Source organism: Scyliorhinus canicula, chromosome 19 (assembly GCF_902713615.1).
Source record: "Scyliorhinus canicula chromosome 19, sScyCan1.1, whole genome shotgun sequence".
Taxonomy (NCBI): domain Eukaryota; kingdom Metazoa; phylum Chordata; class Chondrichthyes; order Carcharhiniformes; family Scyliorhinidae; genus Scyliorhinus; species Scyliorhinus canicula.
The window spans coordinates 46,495,706-46,518,126 of NC_052164.1; the positions used below are offsets into that span (position 1 = coordinate 46,495,706).

The 22,421-nt window shown below is 45.8% G+C and overlaps 1 protein-coding gene across 2 annotated transcripts in view; it reads left to right on the forward strand.

Moving 5' to 3' along the window:
• Positions 1–22,421, forward strand: part of mrc2 (mannose receptor, C type 2) — a 293,165-nt gene that overhangs the window by 55,734 nt on the left and 215,010 nt on the right. For both annotated transcript variants that reach the window (XR_005458165.1, XM_038778997.1), the window contains exon 2: positions 16,805–17,188. Coding sequence is in view for 1 of the 2 variants with exons in the window: in XM_038778997.1 (XP_038634925.1) it covers positions 16,805–17,188 (384 nt within the window). In the remaining variant the exon portion in view is untranslated. The remainder of the gene's footprint in view (positions 1–16,804; positions 17,189–22,421) is intronic.

Here is a 22,421-nt window from a genome sequence, read left to right on the forward strand (position 1 = left end):
TGCGAAGTAAAATAAGTTTTGTTTTCTCTACAACTAAGCGTGAATTCCTTTTGTTGCCCCTTACAAAACTGGCGATGAGGATAGCGACTTATTCGCTATCCATGCTGCTGAGCCACCTCCCCATCTCTCTTGGATATAGGTAGGTATTTTTATTTTTCATCTTGCCTCTTTTCGGACATTTGGGCGTGTTTGGTGCCGGACTGGAAGATTGGAATCAGTACGCACAGAAGGTGCGGTACTTTTCAGGGCCAATTATATTGCTGAGAATGACCGACAGGTAGTCATATTGCTTACTGACTGTGCAGCACATATGTTCGAAGTGATACGGAGCCTGACCTACCCAGCAGCCGCTGACACTGAAACTTGCTAAAACTATTTGTAGCGCATATGTTAATGCATCATATTATGACATTATGACATTAATGCATAGGGGCAGCAGGGTAGCATGGTGGTTAGCATAAATGCTTCACAGCTCCAGGGTCCCAGGTTCGATTCCCGGCTGGGTCACTGTCTGTGTGGAGTCTGCACGTCCTCCCCCTGTGTGCGTGGGTTTCCTCCGGGTGCTCCGGTTTCCTCCCACAGTCCAAAGATGTGCGGGTTAGGTGGATTGGCCATGCTAAATTGCCCGTAGTGTCCTAATAAAAGTAAGGTTAAGGGGGGGGGGGGGGTTGTTGGGTTACTGGTATGGGGTGGATACGTGGGTTTGAGCAGGGTGATCATGGCTCGGCACAACATTGAGGGCCGAAGGGCCTGTTCTGTGCTGTACTGTTCTATGTTCCATTATTATTGGTATTCATTGATTCCTCTTGTTAAAGACACAATTTCCACTGACTGGATAATTTCACACTTGAAACAGTAGGAGCTACCAGTACTGGATGCATAGGAATCAGCCTCACAGACCTGCCCTCCATTCAGTGAGGTCCTGGCATATCTGCGCCTTCGGCCCGGATCTTTCATTCTCTGGAGGGCGAAACCCCAGAGGTACCCACGGAAATGCCCCACCACCACCAACAAAGTCCCTATTCATGGACTTCACAGGAATTGCCCAGGAGGTTTTAACTTCTGATGGGTAATTACCCTCCCCAAGGAACCATCCGATACGCTTGAGTTACAGTTGGAGCCTTTGGATGGTTCCAACTCACTTAGCAGTATAGCTATCCAGGAACTGTTGGAAGAATTAAAACCAGTTGTAACTCCTGGGTAACTACACTGCTGACCTGACTCTCACTGGACCCCCAGATTGTTCCGCCCTGACCCCCGACTACACTCCAATCCCCTCCCATTACCCCCCCCCCCCCCCCCCCCCCCCCGGCTCTCACCTAACCAGCCGAGCCATGCCCCCCTCACAACACCGCTTACCACCCCAACGCCTCTTCAACCCATCTAATCCACTTACCCTACACATTAACCGTCTGTCCTGGGACCTTTAAACCTACCGTTTTGTGGCAGCTAGTGCTGTAAAAAGAGGGAGTGGCTTCACTCACCACCCCCCATCCCCCTGACGATCCTACACTGCACCAGGGGCAGCTACGCTGCACATTTGTCACAAGGCCTGGATTGGAATCCCAGGTACGAAATCTGCAGCTCCAAACTAAAGTAAGCAAACTAGAGCGGATTGGAAATCCGACTGTGATTGCCACTCACGGGAATATTTGACCCTTAAAGTCCCTTTCTCCACCTTTGTTCTGTATTTGTTAACCTAACTAAAGCCTCTCAACCTCAGTTTTGAATTGACCCTGCCCCACCTCCCCCTCTCTGGCAGAGAGTTCCAGATTTCCACTGCCTTTTATGTGAGGATCCGTTTCCTCATTTCACTTGTGAATGACTGAGGTTGAAGTTTAACGTTCTTCTCCTTTGTTTTGGATTGCCCCATCAGAGGATGTTGTTTCTCTCTATCGACTCTGAGGTGTTTAAGATGATTGGAGGGGTAACCACATATCCTGTTTAACACGTGTGAGGAATTAAATGAGTCACTATGAAGAAAGCTAGCTTTGCCAATATCACTCATACCGAATGAATGAATGTTAGCGAATTCACAATTGGTGCAGGAAATGTTTGGGGATGGGGTGGTATTCAAAGTACAAATGATAAAGTGGAGAATTAAAATATTAAGTGAAAATGTCCAAATTGTCAGGGGGTTAGGTGGACATCTTGCAAACTTTAGACATTTGGTGCCTCCTCACCATTGTGGACTTTGGTAAGTGTCCTGCTCAAGGAGCCATTCAGAAGTCAGCACCCTGACCAATGCCATAGGGGCACGGAGAGCCATTCCTGAGCCCCAGGTATGGTTGGTTGTTGCATACCCTGCCACTCCATATCTGAGCCTGACTGTGAGTTACAGTCTCGGGAGTGTTGGCTTTGGAATGAATTGAAGACTCTTTTTTACTGGTATTGGCCTGGATCCCCCTTTTTGGTGACTGGTATTATTATTAAGTGCTCCCGCCTTCAGAAAATCTGGACTGGTCTCTGCTGGTGTTGGGAGCGGTGTGGTATTATCATAACTATCAGTATTGTAGTTAATGTAGTAACCATTAGAGGGAGCTGCAGATGCAACTATATAAAGCAGTGATGCTGACCATAGGGGAGGAGTGTATGCAGGAGACAGCTAGTGAAGGTTGTAAGAACAGTTCGTGTGAGAAGATTATAGTTACACCAGTTAGTGAGATTAGCAGTAGATGAGTGTAGTTAGATGTTATTGATCAATTCTGTATTCTAAAAGGACGAAGTGTCGAAACCCAGTTTAGTAGTGTAAATAAAATCATAGCTTTGTTTAAGTAAAAGCTATGCTGTGGTCTTTGTGGAACACTATGCAATCCATCCTGAATAAGCAACACAAGAACACAACAAGCGGGATCCAGGTACGAGTCTCTCTCCTTCACCATGCAAACATTTGGGGAAAGAGAGGGACTATCCACAGGGCCTCTTTGAAGTGAAATGCTGCTAATGGACAACTGGAACCAGGTCAAGTCCCCTAAGACAGATTCAAGTCAATGCTTGATCATGATCCAATCAGCCTCCAGCCTTTTCTGACACGTAATTAGATCTTGACTGATTTGCACCTGAACTCCAGTGTTTAATCCATAATGCTTGATAATCTAACCCTAATAAAAACCAACCAACCTCAGATTTCAAAATTTCAATTAGGGTCAGTACCCACCATCTTTTGGAAGAGAGATTTCGGATTTCTATGATACTTTCTGTGAAATGGTAGCTTTTTGTCCTGAGCTGGCTGGCTTTCTGGAGCTCCCTCTGCAAAGGAATTCATTCCTCTGGCTGGGATTTTCCATTCACACCCGCGGCAGGAATCATTGTCCAATTACATTTTGGGAAGACTGATGTCCCTGCTCCAAATTCTGTTCCCTCACTGCCAACTCCATCCCTCCCCCTCGCAACAGTTTGAGGTTAAGTCAGTGTGTTCACAACCTGGGGTCACATTTGACCTAAAGATGAGCTTCAGACCTCATACTGGTGTCATCTCTAAGGCCGCCTATCTCCACCGTGGTAACATTACCTGATTCCTGCTGCTGAAACCCTCAATCATACCTTCAGTACCTCCAGACTTGACTATTCCAATACACTGCCGGGTGGCCTCCACCATTTCTAACCTCTGTAAAACCTGAGATCATACAAAGCTCTCCTATCCATGCCTTAATTCATAGACGATCCCGTCGACCTATGACCACTCTGCCCACTGACCTACATTGGTTCCTGGTTGCGCGAGGTCGATGAGCAAGCTTTTCATCTCCTTGTGTGGCTCAGTTACATATTTTGTTTTATAATGTTTCTATGAAGCTTCTTGGGGCATTTCATTGCATTAAAGGTGCAGTATTGATATAAGTTGTTGCTGTCCTATGAAATAATGCAATGGATTATTTTCCATCCATTTAGTATAGCACTTGGGGCCTTGGCTGAAGGCCCCACCCAAGGTGGTGCTTCAGACAGTGCAGTACTCCCTCAGTACTACCCTGGGGTATTGTTACAACCCCGGCGGAGGTCACAGGGTGTGGAGCATCCGGTTCCCCATGATCTCCACAGTGTCTGAACTTCCCTGGTAACGGGGCTTCCCTTTTCACAAAGGGAGCCCACATAATAGCAAAAAAACCCTGCCCTGAGTGTAGGTCGGGCCAGGAGACCCTTCGAGGAGCGGAGAGAATGAGTGTAAGTGGAAAGTATTTTTGCATCCATGTGTGTTCCATGTGTGTTCACTCTGTGCGAATTCTATAGGTATCAGCCTCACTACCAAGTGATGCAGAGACTGGAGTAGAATCGACTGGGCCGCAACAGACACCTTGAGGATCACTGGTCATCCTCGATTCTCGTCGTCTTTTGACAATTTGCACATGACTCCTCCAGATCTGGGAATAATGGGGATGGTCCATGCACTCTGTTGTGAAAATAGTAAACCTATCACTTTTGGTTACTCAAAACCTTGGTTTGGAGAACCATAAACATGCATTTCTGGACCAATCAGCCTCCTGATGAAAAGGAAAGCTGTAAAGCATGTGTCATTGGAGTGGATTCAGAAGGAGGACCGAGGCTGATTGTGCGGTGTGGGGTTCGATGTTCTGAAGAGCGATTCAGAACTGAACTGTTTTCATTGGCTAAAAGATTGAAGAGCCATATATTCCAGGCGGTTGAAATTTTGTTTTAAATTTAGAGTACCTAATTCATTTTTTCCAATTAAGGGGCAATTTAGCGTGGCCAATCCACCTACCCTGCACATCTTTGGGTTGTGGGGGCGAAACCCACGCAAACACGGGGAGAATGTGCAAACTCCACACGAACAGTGACCCAGAGCCGGGATCGAACCTGGGACCTCGGCGCCGTGAGGCAGCAATGCTAACCACTGTGCAACCGTGCTGCCTGTCTGGCCGATTTACTCAGAAGAATTAATAATATGGGCGTGAGCTAGTTTTTTTAATTGGCTGAAAATAGAAGTGGAAGACATGAACATAAAATGAACGAATTCCAAGAGTCTGGTGGTTGGACAGAATTTCCTTCTGCCTTCCTTTCCCCTCATTCACAGAACTGTTACAACATGCAAGGAGTCCATTCGGCCCATCATGTCAGCTCTGATTCTCCAAATGAGCAATTCACCCAGTGCTGCTGCCCCGCATTCTTACCGTAACCTTGCATAACCCCTCAGATTGGAGTCTAATTTCCCTTTGGAGTCTGATTTCCTTTTGAATTCCTTGATTGAACCTTTCTCCACTCTCGGGTAGTGCATCCTCGACCTTAACTCTGTCCAGACCCTTCATGACTTTAAATACCTCTGTCAAATCTCCTCTCAATATTCTCTGCTCCAAGGAAAACAGTCCCAACTTCTCCAATGTATCTTCATAGCTTAAGTTCCTCATCCCTGGAACTATTCTTGTGAATCTTTTCTGTACCCTCTCCAAAGCCTTCACTTCCTTTCTAAAGGGCAGAACCCAGAACTGGACACAATACTCCAGCTGAGGTGGGACCCATGTCGCATACAAGTTCAGCAAATCTCCTCATTTTTTTACTTAGTGCCCCTAGTAATAAAGTCTTGGATATTAAACCTATCCTGTCACCTTCAATGGTTTACACCCAGATCCCTCTGCTCCTACACCCTTTTTAGAATGATACTGTTGCTCTTTGCATTCATATCAAAATGAATTGCTTCATGTTTCTCCGCAGTGACCTCTTTCCACCACCTGTCCGCCCAGTCCACCAACTTGTGTCCTTTTGAAGTCTTGCAGTATCCTCCTCCTTATAGTTCACGTTGCTTATCATTTGCAAATTTTGAAATTGTGCCCTGTACACCAAGGTCTAAGTCATTAATATATATCAGGATGAGCAAGGGTCCCTGGAGACCATCCTGCCATTCAAAAGATCATCCAATAACCAGTACTCAATGTTTCCTGTCACTCAGCCAATTTCATATCCATGTTGTTACTGCCCCTTTTATTCCATAAGATATAACTTTGCCTTCAGGTCTGCTGCGCAGTACTTTATCAGATGCCTTTTGGACTGGGGAACAGACTCTCTGTGGGGAAAAGCTACACCGAGTCGGAGGTGTGGACAGAAATGATTGAATACTACTGGGATCATGGAGATGTCGCTCCTTTGAGGGACAGGGAAGATCAATTCGAAGTTGTCTCTCAAGAAATCGATTCAGGATAGGGTTGACCCCTCATGGCATTGAGTTAAATGACTTTTTCTCGGCCAATGCTGTATTACACCCTGGCCGTGTCATTATGTTACTTCACTCCTTCAGGGAAAAAAACATGCGAGGATAAACTTTGCCTTGGTACCAGTTATTTCCATAATATTCTGATTGCGGATGGCATTCTCCTCCCCCTCTGCAGAGTGTTCTGCGGTGGCAGAGGGTGGCCAGCGGCGGGGTCTTCTGACCCCGCCATTGTCAATGGGATTTCCTGTTGAGCGCACTCCTCGCCGCCACGGAACCCATTGTGGGGGTACCACTGGCCGGACCAAAATATCCCGCCAGCGTGAACGGTGGCCCGTGCTTCGCCAAGTGCTTCACAGCTAATTACATCAATAACCACAAGTCTTTAATGTAGGAGAGAGGCCAGTCAATTTGTAACAACCCACCCGCTCAAACAGCAATGCGATATTCAACGAGTAATCCTATTTTGAATGATTTTGGTTGATTGTGGATTGGGAGCAGCTGTTTAAGGGTAAATCCACATTTGAAATAGAACATAGAACATAGAAGAGTACAGCACAGAACAGGCCCTTCGGCCCTCAATGTTGTGCCGAGCCATGATCACCCTACTCAAACCCACGTATCCACCCTATACCTATAACCCAACAATCCCCCCCCCTTAACCTTACTTTTTTATTAGGACACTACGGGCAATTTAGCATGGCCAATCCACCTAACCCGCACATCTTTGGACTGTGGGAGGAAACCGGAGCACCCGGAGGAAACCCACGCACACAGGGGGAGGACGTGCAGACTCCACACAGACAGTGACCCAGCCGGGAATCGAACCTGGGACCCTGGAGCTGTGAAGCATTTATGCTAACCACCATGCTACCCTGCTGCCCCTAATGTGGGAGTCTTTTAAGGAAAGGTTGATTAGAGTGCAGGACAGACATGTTCCTGTGAAAATGAAAGATAGAAATGGCAAGATTAGGGAACCATGGATGACGGGTGGAATTATGAGACGAGCTAAGATGAAAAAGGAAGCATACATAGGATCGAGGCAACTCAAAACTGATGAAGCTTTGGAGGAATATCGGGAAAGTAGGACGAATCTCAAACGCGCAATAAAGAGGGCTAAAAGGGGTCATGAAATATCTTTGGCTAACAGGGTTAAGGAAAATCCCAAAGCCGCTCCTCATTGCTAATGCCCTCCATACCAGGCAACACCCTGGTAAATCTCTTCTGCACCCTCTCTAAAGCCTCCACATCCTTCTGGTAGTGTGGAGACCAGAATTGAACATTATACTCCAAGTGTGGCCTAACTAAGGTTCTATACAGCCACAACATGACTTGCCAATTCTTGTACTCAATGCCCCGGCCAATGAAGGCAAGCATGCCGTATGCCTTCTTGACTACCTTCTCCACCTGTGTTGCCCCTTTCAGTGACCTGTGGACCTGTACACCTAGCTCTCTCTGACTTTCAATACTCTTGAGGGTTCTACCATTCACTGTAAATTCCCTACCTGCATTAGACCTTCCAAAATGCATTCCTCACATTTGTCCAGATTAAGCTCCATCTGCCATCTCTCCGCCCACGTCTCCAAACAATCTAAATCCTGCTGTATCCTCTGACAGTCCTCATCGCTATCCGCAATTCCACCAACCTTTGTGTCGTCTGCAAATGTACTAATCAGATCAGCTATATTTTCCTCCAAATCATTTATATATACTATGAGCAGCAAAGGTCCCAGCACTGATCTCTGCGGAACATCACTAGTCACAGCCCTCCAATTAGAAAAGGACCCTTCCGTTGCTACTCTCTGCCTTCTATGACCTAGCCAGTTCTGTATCCATTTTGCCAGCTCACCCCTGATCTCGTGTGACTTCACCTTTTGTACCAGTCTGCCATGAGGTAACGGCACGGTTGGCAACTTCCTGCTCGCCCCTTCCTCCAATGCTGAATTACTCACTGGTGCGTAATTAATCCGCTGAATTACTCACTGCATAATTAATTAGCTCAAAAGTGTAAGATTGCAAGTATTGGCCCACCCTGGTACACCTGCCCTCTCTACCTGGCCACCGAATGGCATGAAGATAGATGTCTGATCATTTGCCCCTTGGGACAGATGCAGACAATCTGGTTAGGTTTGCTTACCATCACAGAATTATTGTGGTGCAGAACAAGGGCATTCGGCCTATCGTGTCTGCACCGACTCTCCAAATGAGCATCATGACGTAGTGCCATTCTCCTGCCCTTTTCCCCGTACCCCTGCACATCACCTCTATTCACGTAATCATCTAATGCCCTCTCAAATGTCTCGATTAAACCTGCCTCCACCACACTTCCAGACAGTGAATTCCAGACCCGGACCACTTGGTGTGCGAGAATTTTTTTCCTCACTTCACATTTGCTTCTTTTGCAAATTACTTTAAATCTGCGCCCTCTTGTTCTTGATCCTTTTCCGAGCGGGAACAGTTTCTCCCTATCGACTCTGTCTAGCCCTCTCATAATTTTGAACATTTCTATCAAATCTCCTCTTACCCTTTTCTTCACGGAGAACAGTTCCAACCCCTCCAATCTATCCTCACAACTAAAGTTTCGCATCCCTGGAACCATTCTTGTGAATCTTTTCTGCACTCTCTCCAAAGTGTTCACATCCTTCCTAGTGTGGCGCCTAGAACTGTACACAATACTCCAGCTGAGGGCTAACTAGTGTTTTGTATAAGTTAACTTCCTTGCTCTTGTACTCTATGCCCCTATTCATAAAGCCCAGAGTACTTTATGCTTTATTAACTGCTCTCTCCACCTGTCCTGCCACCTTCAATGATCTATGCATATATATATATCCAGATCTTGCACATCTTTAAGAATTTTACCCCTTATTCTATGTTGTCTCTCCGTGCTCTTCCTACCAAAATGCAGCACCTCATATTTCTCCTCATTTAACATCATCTTCCACCTTTCTGCCCACTCCACCAATTTGTCTCTGACCTTTTGAAGTTCTACACTGTCCTCTTCACAGTTTACAATATTTCCAGGTTTTGTGCCATCTGCAAACTTTGAAATGATCCCGTGTCCACCGAAATCTAGATTATTAATATGTCAGGAAAAGCAAGGGTTCCAATACTGACCCCGAGGGATGTCCACTACAAACCTCCCTCCAGCTTGGAAAATATCCATTTACCGTAGCTCTCTGCCTCCTATTAGTCAGCCAATTTTGTATTCATGTTGCTACTTTCCATTTTATTCCATGAGCTATAACTTTTCTCACAAGTCTGTTGTGTGGCACTGTATCAAATGCCTTCTGAAAGTCCAGGTAGACCACATCAACAGCATTACTCTCATCGACTCTTTTTGGTATCTCCTCAAAAAACTCTCGCAAGTTAGACACGATTTCCCTTTTAGGAATCCATGCTCGCTCTTCCTAATCAACCCACATTTTCCCATGTGACTACTAATTCTATCATGAAAAATTGTTTCTGTAAGCTTCCCCAGCTCCAGTCAGCTGCCTCCTTGATTGGCTGCATTTCTTTAACAGCTTCAGCTTAGCTAAGGAGGAAGTCAGAACTTGCTCATCGTGGGGACCACATGCAACTTGTAGTTTCCACTGTTCTCTTTTGTCTTATAACATATAACGTACAGTGCAGAAGGAGGCCATTCAGCCCATCGGGTCCGCACCGATCCACTTAATCCCTCACCTCCACCCTATCCCCGTAAACCAATAACCCCTCCTAACCTTTTTGGTCACTAAGGGCAATTTATCATGGCCAATCCACCCAACCTGCTCGTCTTTGGACTGTGGGAGGAAACTGGAGCACCCGGGGGAAACCTACACAGACATGGGGAGAACGTGCAGACTCAAGGACTCCGCACAGACAGTGACCCAGCGGGGAATCGAACCTGGGACTCTGGCGCTGTGAAGCAACAGTGCTATCCACTTGTGCTACCATGCTGCCCTTCTGCTTCTGGGTGGAGTTTAAAGTTTTCTCGATTTTTTTAAAGATGGATCATAGCGTTGATGTCTGGAGCTGCCAACATTGCTCAGATATATTCTTGCTGGGCTCATCACATGACCTGTAATGTGCTGCATTCCCATTGGTTGTCTGACATGTCCATCCTTGCAACACTTCCCCTTCCAGCACCCAATTGGGAAGCAAGCAAACTCTTCATTGGATGTTTTTCTTTGGTCAAAGAGCCATTTCCCCATCAAGAACAAAATACTGAAATAAAAATGAAAAATGCCGACTCTTCATCAAAACTATTCCAATGAAAAATCATCTTGACCTGAAGCGTTAACTCTGTTCCTCAAAGATGCTGCCTGACCTGCTAAGTATTTCCAGAATTTTCTGTTTCTAAGCCATTTCCACAGCTCACGTGTTCTTTTTCTTATTCCTCTTTTATATCCCCTTTCGTGTTGCTCTATGCATGACATGAATTTTAGTATCATCAGCAAATTAATCTTTCATTAGACCATGTAGCCGGTCAAACCTGTTCCATTATGCAGTGTGATCATGGCTGATCTGAGGCTCAACTCCATGTTCCCGCCTTTTCCCCATTTTCCTTAATTCCCTGATGGACCAAAAATCTATCTATCCCAATGTTAAATGTATCAACGATGGAGCATCTACAATCATCTGGGATAGAGAATTCCAAAGATTCACAACCCTTTTAGTCAAATACTTTCTCCTCAGCTCAGTCCTAAATGATCTGCCCTTTATCTGGACACTGCATTCCCGTGTTTTGGATTCCCCGATCAGAGGAACAATGGGGGCGATTCTCCGAGCCCCGCACCGGGCCGGAGAATCGCCGCAACCGCACCCTGACGCCGGTGCGCGATTTTCCGCGGTGCGGAGAATCGGCGCCATTGGCGCTGGCCGTGGGCCGCTGGAATCGGCGGGGCCGCTGATTCTCCAGCCCGGATGGGCCGAGTGACCACGCGTATACGACAGAGTCCCGCTGGTGCCGTTGACCCCTGGTCGCTCCCAGTGGGAACTTTGGGGGAACGGTCGGGAGGCCCTGTGTGGGGGGGAGGAGGGCTCCATCCCCGGGAGGGGGGCCCGCCAATGGGGTCTGGCCCGTGATCAGGGCCCACTGGTCCCCCCCCCCCCCCCCCCATTCTTCTCAACTCCAGAGAATATAAGCCCAATTTACTCAGCTTCTCATCACAGGACAACCCCCTCATGCCAAGGACTGTTTTACTGAACCGTCGCTGTACCGCCTCCAATGCAAGTATATCCTTCTTAAATGCAAAGACCAAAACTGCACACAATATTCCAGATGTGGTTTCACCAAAATCCTATACAATCGGAGGATATGGGAAATCCTCCTGTGCTCTCCTGCCTGTAGACACTCCTACGAGGAGCTCAGTTGTTATGATATGTTGATGACTTTCCATGACTAACTATGGGGCTTATCCTGTGTGAGGTCTAAGACTCTTCACAGGTGATGTCATCAGTTACCTTCCGAAGAATCATCACCATGCCCTGGGTGGGCATTGCACCTTTGCTGATCTCTGTCTTCTGACCCATTGTCCTGCTAACTTGTCAGGACCTTCCTCCTCATCCGCCATTCCCAGTCTTATACTGTAATGACACCCTGGGCAAGTGCACAGACAATACAGCCCCAATCCAGCCTCTGTAATGTACAGCGCGGTAGCATAGTGGTTAGCACAGCTGCTTCACAGCGCCAGGTCCCAGGTGTGATTCCCGGCTTGGGTCACTGTCTGTGCGGAGTCTGCACGTGTGTGTGTGTGGTTTTCTTCCGGGTCCAAAGATGTGCAGGTTAGGTGGATTGGCCACGCTAAATTACCCTTAGTTCCAAAAAAAAGCTTAAATGATGTTGCTGGGTTGCGTGGTGAGGGTGGAAGTGTGGGCTTGGGTAGGGTGCTCTTTCCAAAAGCCGGTGCAGACTCGATGGGCCGAATGGCCTCCTTCAGCACTGTAAATTCTATGATATGATCAATCATCCCGTAATCACAACATAAGTGAATTAACCAATAATTCTTATAAAAATACACATAGCCTTTGGCCCCTGAGTACCCAATAATTACAGTCACCAGATTTTAAGTTGAAACATAATTACTGTTTATTTATAACAAGAATAATGATGAAATATGCATCGCATGTGGTTGGTTAAATATTAATAAGTACCTAACTCTTATTTTAACTGACCTCTCCACCCTCCACACGCACACACCAGACAGACAAACACAGATGGTGGAAAAGGAGAAAAAAACATTAGTGAATGAGAAAAAGTCTTTGTTTCAGATGATGGTTCCTGGCATGCTTTCTTCAGAGTAATCTTGTAGATTACCATCTTTGTTTTGCAGCCCACACTGGTTTTCCTGCAGTTTTTAAAAGCACCGTACTTGCACCTTTCCTGAAGAGGCAGAGACTTTGCTTTCTCAAAAGCTGCTTTCAGTTTGTGGTTTGCCTTCCAACCTCTGTAATGTAGAATGGGTAGTAGACACAGGCAGCAGGCCTTCTGGGGAAAGATAGTCGATTCACGCCAGCTTTCCGGGACAGAGTTAGCAGATACTGAACTTTGCCTGCAAGGCAAACCTCTTGTAAACCGATCCATCCGGGCTTACTACCAGTTCAGAAACACAGCCATTCTGGAGAAGGACCTCCTTTTGTGCTGTCAGTAGTCAACCTGATACTAAACTGGAACCCCGGGACCCCGAAAAACATTCCTGTGGGATCTGATCCAATCACCACCTGTTACCAGGCCGAGCATAGCCTTTTGGGCCAATTAATTGACCACCAGCCAAATCAATCAAGCCGAGTCCCACCCCATCTCTGTCATTGGTGCCGGTCAGTCTATAGTCTCCTGTTCAAACCAGCATAGGCTTATGCTTGAATTAAAGGCACAGGCCACTGCATCCTTCTGCCTGAATTAAAGATACAGGCTGCCTTAAAGACATATTATCATAAATTATCCATGGATCAAAAATGTAGCAGGAAAATAAAAGAATGGGGAAAGAAGGGAATAAACAGGGATGATCCTCACAATACACAATAGAAGAGATAATGTCCGTGCAGCACACCAGTCAAAGCTGATGGGCTACTTGCTTAGCTTTGTATGACTGTCGTGTCGGGATTCCCGGGGTATGGCTGCTGCAGTGTGCAACCCAAGTACTTGGGGTTATAAGTGAGAGTTTGAGAGGTGTGGGACACCGGTTGCCCCTACCCATACCCCTTTTGATGCCTGGCATGTTTTCAGGGGTACAACCCCTCACAAGCATTTCTCATCTACCCCTAAGTAAGCTGCAGGAATGTTTCCAACTGGAGTTGGGACCCCCTGAGATAGGGGTGTCTTTTCTAAAAAAAAAGAGCTGTATTTTCCGGAGCCGACGTATTTGAGCAACATAAAGCTAGAGGGAAGAACCTACCTTCTAGGCGAAAGGTCTAGAAAGGCTACAGACTGAAACATAGAAACAAAATTAATACAAAGTAAAATATAGCCAACTGGATCAAAGTCAAGCACAACTTCAGAAACCTTATGGTTTGTTTTGCTTGTTTCCTGTTTGCTGCGTTTGTGAATGTTTAACCAATGAAATTGCACATTTCCTACCCATGGGGATGTAATATTGAGACTGTCCTCATCAGTAACAGAAGATAGGTTTGGGTGGGATTTTCCAGCCCTGTCCACTACTGGTTTGCCCCATCCTGTGCGGAGGGTCCTGCTACGACAGGGCCGCAAAATTAAGACTATTATCTTTGTTCGAGGCGCTGGTTGAAGGATAAATATTTTGCAGGATGCCGGAATCAACTGCTGCTTTTTTCCTTTCGAAATTAGCATCACGGGATCTTTTATATCCACCTGAGCGGGCAGACAGGGCCTCGGCTTCTCGCCTCATACCGCATTAATGCCTCCCAAACTGTCGCACCCCCTCAGTACTGCCCTGGAGTGTCAACCGAGAATGTTATGCTCTTGCCAGAGCAGTTAACAAAATAGAGAATTCCCGGACAGAAGGTTGTGTCTGGAAGGGTCTCCCACACGGAATACGGTTTAGGTTGGTCTTAATCCAGTTGGTGGGAACTGGGCTCTGGTGCCCAGCCCTAAAAATTGTCCCGAGTCCCTCACCTTTTCTCAGATTCTCCTGTGCAGCTACTCCGCTGTCTCTGACTGGAATTGGACTGGGAAAAGATTTCACAATCTGTCTGGGTGTACACCCAATAGATTTGAATCAAATTACTTCGCTCACTAGCTTCCCCACCTGGCATTTTTGCCCCATCTCCAGTACTTTCTTTCTAAAAGTTATTTTGTTTAATAACCCTGTGATCTTTGATCTCCTGGATTGCACGCAGTAGTGTCCTGGAGATTTGGCAACACATCCCCCGCCCCGAGGTTTGATGCTGAGCAATGTTGTTGGGACAGGATAGGCAGCCGACCCAACTCCGCGCTGTCCGTGCTTGAGGCTGAGAGAAGGTGGCCAAAATTTAAATGTCCTTCAACTTGGATAGCGCACAATGCGCCAGCAGCAAATAAGGGTTTCTTTTAGAGAGAAGTAATAGGCTCCAGTCTGAGGCAATGGCACCGTTAGGAATATCCTGAGAATATAGACAGAGCCTTTGGGAAGAGTAAGCTGTTTGAGCATAAGCTGTGTAAACAGAGAGCGCGGGACTGTCTCCTGTTCAAATAAATAGGCAGAATAGAAGCTGCTGAGACGGATGTTAACTCAGGAATGCTGTGCTGATGTTTCAGAATATCGAGTGTGACTGATGGGGCAAGAGGGGTTATTTTAACTTATCCCATCCAACTAGATATTAATTAGATTGAGTTGGTGCTACATCTCAACCCTGCCTTGTTTGCTGAGTGGATATCCCTCCTCTGAATCCCAAGGTTATGAGTTCAAGCCCCTGTCCAGGGGGGGGGGGGGGCCTCCACGACGGACAGACTATCGATTAGCGGGCGCATGCAATCCAGGGGGGCCCTATCTTCTTCCGCGCTGGCCTGCTGTGTCGCTATACCATGTTGCGCGGGGGCGGGTACAAAAATGGCCGCCGCGCGTATGCACGGACCTGCAGCCAGAAGTACAGGGCCCCTTATCAGCAGCAGGAGCTGTGCAACGTGCAGCAGGGCCCTTCCAACCCTCTTAAAACCGGAGAATCACTCCGGACTTTTTATAAAATGTCTGGAGTGATTCGTGCCCGTTTTCCAGTGGGCGTGGGAACATAGCCCCATTTTCGGAGAATCCAGGCTGTATCTTCTGGATTGGCTATTTCGCTAAAGCCCCATTTGGCCTCTGTGGCAATCAAAAGATCAGATGGCACTGCTTCAAAGTAGAGGAGGGGAGATCTTCCCGGTGAACTAGCCAACATTCATCCCTTCACCAACATAATTCAAACAGATTAGCTGCTCATTAGCTCATTGCTGTTTGTAGAATCTTGCTGTGCACAAATTGGCACTGCTGCATTTTCTACATCACAGCAAATACTGCCCTACAAAAGAGTGTCACTGGCTGGAAAGCACTTTGGAAGTTTGTGGGGTTAGGAAGGGTGCTGAATGAATGCAAATTTCATAGTTCTTTGTATTAATGGCAGGGATTGACACTTTGTAGATTCCCTACCTTAGGAACACTAATTCTAGTGAGTGGGAGAAGGAATTCACGGTAGAATTATGTGCGCTGCGAAGAGTGGGCTTGGGGGACTGAACCAGCCTATATTGGACTCCATTCAACCCAACTATAATCTCAAGCTATAATATTCTATCTTGTCTAACCTCCTGCTCTCTTTCACAGAGCTAGGAGCAATAATTTGTGTGCCGATGTCAGGGTGGGATGGGGATGTGTGAAAAGGATGGCCAGTGCAATCCTTTTAGCCGCTCAGGAGATGGCGTTAAGTCCAAATTGCCCTCAAAGACCTGCACAGCTTTCTGCTGGGGCAGTTTTTCATCAGGTTGTTAGTGGAGTTGCAGTTGAGGATTAGCCCCTAGCCACATGAGTAACGTGCTTAATTTACATATCTCCTAGCCATCCCCTGCTGAGGAGAAACCCAGTATAATGACCAGAAGTCAGCGGTTGGAAGAACATAGATTTAGTTAAGGTAACATATTGTCTTCCCTCAGCAGTGAACTATTCACATTACACAGTCCCGTTGGAACAACACAACATGCCGGTCCCTGTTCAGGCCGGCTTTTATGCTCTGTCTTACAAGCCCCAGCTGGGTGGGCCTCCGCTCACTAGTGGGAAAGCTCATATTCCACGAGCCACATGGGGAGATCAATTACGGTTTTCCCATGAGCCTTGGGAAGGTTATTACACCCAGGGTAGCTCAGCTTAGCTGTACACTATCAACCTATATCTGACCACTGCATCCATCTCCCTGCTAATTATCACTATCTCACTCTCTCTTCAGTGTGAGATTCAAATTGCCCTGTGTTATGTGGGAGTGGACTGTGTGGTATATAATCTTGTCTGAGCTGTGCTGTAGATGTTCAGTACAACAATGTAGTATGTGCACATAGCAATGCATGTGATGGTACAATATGTGTGCAGTTCACAGTGCAGTTTATATATGGTGCTTAGCTCTGAGTGATAGATCTATTTTATTAGATCTATATTGCCCACAATTTAATATTGATGTAATCTGGTTTAATATTGTTGAACATTGGTTCCATGCATGAGCCCTTATCCTTGGTTTTAATTATATTTTTCTGACTTGCAGATACCAGTATATTTGTAATACACAGTGAGAAAGCAGGGAGCTGCCTGGAGAGCAAGGGGACGAGTGTAAGACTGGCTCTGTCCTGCAACGAAAGCTTCGACCAACAGCAATGGAAGTGGGTGTCCAGACTACGTCTCTTTAACCTGGGGTCCAAGCAGTGTCTGAGCATCCAGAGGCGGAACGACACTGAGCCCACGCTGGGTATGACGGAGTGTGACCAGGAGTCTGCCCAGATGCGATGGCACTGCAACAACCTGGGCAGGCAGCTCAGCAGCTTCCTGAACCGGCAACCTAAAACCAGTACCCCAGGGCCCAGCATGGACCAAACTGACGTGTGGCGAATTTACAACACCGACGAGGACCTGTGCGCTCGACCTTATCATGGTAAGAGTGGATATTATTGAAACCCATGGGAGTCCCCACTCACTAAAACCTCACCTGAGTAATCACTGCATTGGCCCATTCAGGTAGTGTCAATGAAAGAAGTCCTGCATTTCTATAACACCTTCAACAGCCTCAGTATGTCCCAATGTGCTTTAGTCAATCTGTGGAAGGGAAATTAATGAGTTGCCAATTGAGAAGCATGGTGGGAAATGCTTGACTATAGTTAACACTGCTTTTTAGCGAAAATGCTTAAATTTTGTGGTCTTGGCCTTATTATGAAAACGCATTGTCCTCTGAAAGATAACAAAATGTGTACTTGAATTGTTTTTAGCCAAGGGCAAGAGCATACGTACTACGTATTTCACCTTGCGTACTTTCCAAGGTCTATTTAATATAAACATGGCCTTTTACTTCAAACTGTCATTTCAGACTATATAAAAAATATGCTTCCTTCAATCGAATCTCAAAGTGCAGTGCAATGGCTTTGCAGCTAGAACACTCTTTCTCCGCAAATATATTTGTGTAAATAAATTTCCTTCAATCGAACCTCGAGGAATTTGTCTTTATTATGATTTCCACGACAAATTGGCGTAGTCGTTGCAGTTTCCCTAATTTAACGGGAAGTGAACCCGAAAATGAATCTCTAAACTGGACTCTCTCAGCTGAAAGGGAATGAGCCATAGCGTGACCCCAGCTGAAAGGATGGTCTGCTGCTCAGCAGCCTTAATTTACTGGCCAGTGACTCATGCTAGGAGAGCTATCTTAAATAATAAATTAATGACAGCTGCATGGGAAGAAAAGAGGTGCCTTAGAGACAACATTTTTTAAAAAAGACTTCAAGTTTCGTGAAGCCGAGTTCAATCAGGCAACTTCCTGAGTCAGGCCGAGATTGACATTACACCGTGTTACACACACCTTCATTTGCTTTGCAACGCAGTAAAATAAAGAGAAGGAAGGCTTTCATTCGTAACATATTGGGTAGCTTGGTCGAACAGAGGTTAGCACAGTTGCTTCACAGCTCCAGGGTCCCAGGTTCGATTCCCAACTTGGGTCACTGTCTGTGCGGAGTCTGCACGCTCTCCCAGTGTCTGCGTGGGTTTCCTCCGGGTGCTCTGGTTTCCTCCAACAGTCCAAAGATGTGCAGGGTAGGTGGATTGGCCATGTTAAATTACCCTTACTGTCCAAAAAGGTTAGGTAGGGTTACTGAGTTACGGGGATAGGGTAGAGGCATGGGCTTAAGACTTGAGGTGGCCTTAAGTAGGGTGCTCTTTCCAAGAGCCGGTGCAGACTTAATGGGCCGAATGACCTCCTTCTGCACTGTAAGTTCTATGATTCTATACAGCATCTTTCACAACCAAGGACGTCCTAAATTGCCTTGCAGCCAATGAAATACCTTTGTTGTTGCCATGTAGAAGGTACAATTAAGATGCCATAAACGTGAGATCATCATTCATTCCAACCATGAATATTGTTTACCTATATATGGCTAATGTAATTTTGTTTATAGAAAGAAAGTCCCCTGAAGTCTTGATAATTTAGGGATTGTGGTTAGCCTTAGTCGATGGTCATAACCCAGTTAGTGGGAGAGTGATGATGTAATTAATGGGAGGATTCAGATGTGCAGCAGAAAATTTCAATTGTCAGTTCTGCTGGAAACTTTGAGCTCTAGTAGCAGTTTCTGCAAAAGGCTGTCAGGTTAAGCAGTGGTCTGACACAGACTAGAATCTGCAGGCCGTTTCCTGACAGGCTCTCTCTTTCTCTTCAAGCAGTATTTCCGAGAGATCTCTATTCAAATGTATAGTAGGTAATCCTGTGTTTTCTAATAGTATTTACAAGTGGCTTTTGACCTGTGATGGGTTTTGCTTGATTGGAGATAGATAAGGTATCAGGTAGAAGTTAAAGTATTTTCTTTTATTGTTCAGAATTGTTTAACTGGTAATTGTAAGTTATTTTCTGTGCTGTTAATATAGTTCAATCCTGTGTTAATAATAAAGTTTGTTTTAATATTCTATATATGTGTATGTCACTAGAATCCCCCCTGGAGCGAAGTATCTTTTGCTCACAATTTTACAATTTAAAAAAAAAGTGTTTGGAGTTCTTGACCAGTATCCTAACAAGTGTTGGGGTCTGATCCAGGATCTTAACATGTTCTGATTTTTTAATATTGCCTGAGGGATAATTATTGATTGGGACACAATAGGGTACTTCCCTGCTCTTCTGAAGAAAGTGCTGTTCGATCTTTTGCCTCCACCGGAGGGAACTGACAAGGCCTCTCATCTGAAATATGGATGTTTCATCTAAGCGTTCAGGCCCAGTATTCGCACGCTCTCGCTAAATTTCTGCTGCTCTTGGATAGGAGTGAGCCTGGGACCTGGAGTATTGTGTGGGTTTGGGGGGGAGACAGGGGTCGGGTGTGTGGAAGAACTGAGTGGAGTCACTGGCAATGAGAGTATACTGAACCAACACAAAGGAAGGGGGAGCTGAAGACTAACAAGCCAGTGGGAATGGGTTATTCCAGCTTCTTTATGCTGCAGGGGCCACTGGACCTTTAGCCCACCTCTCCCCCAACAAAGACATTTGAGCGCCTGTTGAGAAAAATGTATTTTACGGAGTGTGAATGCACCAGCGAATTTGGTTAACAAAGAACAATACAGCACAGGAACAGGCCCTATGGCCCTCCAAGCCTGCGCCGACAATGGTACCTGCCTAACCTAAAACCTTCTGCATTTATGAGTCCGTATTCTTCCATTTCTACCCTATTCATACATTTGTCTTGATGTCCCTTAAATGCCACTATCGTACCTGCTCCCATCACCTCCCCAGGCAGCGTATTCCATATATTTATCACATTCTGTGTAAAAAACATGCCTCGCACATCTGTTCTAAACTTTTCTCTACGCACTTTAAACTTATGTCCCCTAGTACTTGACTCTCTTATCCTAGGAAAGAGCATCTGACTATCCACTCTGTCCATGCCACTCATAATCTTGTAGACCTCGATCAGGTCGCCTCTCAACCTCTGTCATTCCAGTGAGAACAGACCGAGTTTATCTAATGTCTCCTCATAGCTATTGCCCTCCATAGCAGACAACATCCTAGTAAACTACTTATGTATCCTCTCCAAAGCATCCACATCCTTCTGGTAGTGTGGCGACCAGAATTGTACACAATATTCCAAAGGAGGCCTAACTAAGGTCCTGTACAGCTGCAAAATGACTTGCCAATTTTTATATTTGATGCCCTGACATACGGCCAGCATGCCGTATGCCTTCTTGACCACCTTATCCACATGCATTGCCACTTTCAGTGATCAGTGGTCATGCACGCTCAGATCTCTCTGCCTGTCAGTACTCACAAGAGTTCTACCAGTTATTCCTACATGCATTGGACCTTCCAAAGTGCATTACCTCACACTTGTCTGGATTAAACTCCGTCTGCTATTTTGCCACCCAAGACTCCAATCAGTTTATGTCCTGCTGTATCCTCTGACAATCCTCTTCACTATCCGCAACTCCACCAATTTTTGTGTCACCTGCGAATTTTCTAATAAGACCAGCTACATTTTCTTCAAAATCATTTATATACACCATGAACAACAAAGGCCCCAGAACTGATTCCTGTGGAACGCCACTAGTCACAGCCTTCCATTCAGAAAAGCATCCTTCTACTGCTACCCGCTGTCTTCTGTGCCCAAGCCAGTTCTGTATCCAACTTGCCAGCTATCCTCTAATATCATGTGACTTCACCTTTTGAATCAGTCTGCCATGAGGTACCTTGTCAAAGGCTTTACTGAAGTCCATGTATACAACATCTACTGCCTTTCCCTCATCTATCATCTTTGTCACTTCCTTGAAAAACTCAATCAAATTAGTGAGGCACGACCTCCCCTTCACAAAACCATGCTGTCCATCACAAATAAGTCCATTTGTTTCTAAATGTAAGTAAATCCTATCACTAAGAATCTTTATCCCTGCTGCACTTTTTAAACAATGGAACAACATTGGCTACTCTCCAGTCCTCTGGAACTTCACCTGTCGCCAATGATAATAAAAATATTACTTTCAAGGCCCCAGCAATTTCCTCCCTTGCCTCCCACAGTATTCTGGGGTAGATCCCATCAGGCCCTGGCAACTTATTTACTCTAATGCTTTTAAGATGCCCAGCAACTCCTCTTTATTAATATCAACATAACTCAGAATATCTACACATTTTACCCTATACTCCTCATCCACCAAGTCCTTCTCTTTGGTGAATACTGAGGCCAAGTATTCATTTAGTATCTCTCCCATTTCCTCTGGTTTCATGCATAGATTCCCTCCAATATCCTTGAATGGACCAACCCTTTCTCTGGTTACCCTCTTGCTCATTACATATGTATAAAATGCCGTAGGATTTTCCTTAATCCTGTTTGCCAATGACATTTCATGGCCCCTTTTAGCCTTCCTAACTCCTACCTTAAGTTCCTTCCTACTTGCTTTATATTCTTCAAGGGCTTCAACTATCCTAAGCCTTTCAGATCTAACGAATGCTTCCTTTTTCTTTTTGGCAAGATTTATGACATCCCTTGTTATCCAGGGATTCCTATACTTGCCACCCTTATCTTTCATCCTCACAGGTACATGCCGGTCCTTAATTCTAATCAACTGACATTTGAAAGCCTCCCACATGCCGAAGGTTGATTTTCCCTCAAACAATCTCGCCCAGTCAACACTCTCCAGATCCTGCCTAATGCTGTTGTAATTAGCCTTCCCCAGTCTAACACCTTCACCTGAGGACCACTCCTGTCCTTTTCCATAAGCAGCTTAAAACTTACAGAATTATGATCACTATTCCCCCCGGAATGATATCCGACTGAAACCGCAAGCCTTTAAGATGGTTTTAATGTCAAAGCTGGTCCTAACGGTTAACACTCATGGCTTCAGTAAGCGTGTCATACAAGGGTCAACGCATTATATTTCATTTTCTACATGATTTACTTTCAGAAATTAATCAATAATAATAATAATGTTTATTATTGTCACAAGTAGGCTTACATTAACACTGCAATGAAGTTACTGTGAAAATCCCCTAGTCGCCACAATCCGGCGCCTGTTCGGGTACACTGAGGGAGAATTCAGAAAGTCCAATTCACCTAACAAGTATGTCTTTCGGGACTTGTGGGAGAAAACCAGAGCACCCGAAGGAAACCCAGGCAGACACGGGGAGAATGTACAGGCTCCTCACAGGCAGTGAT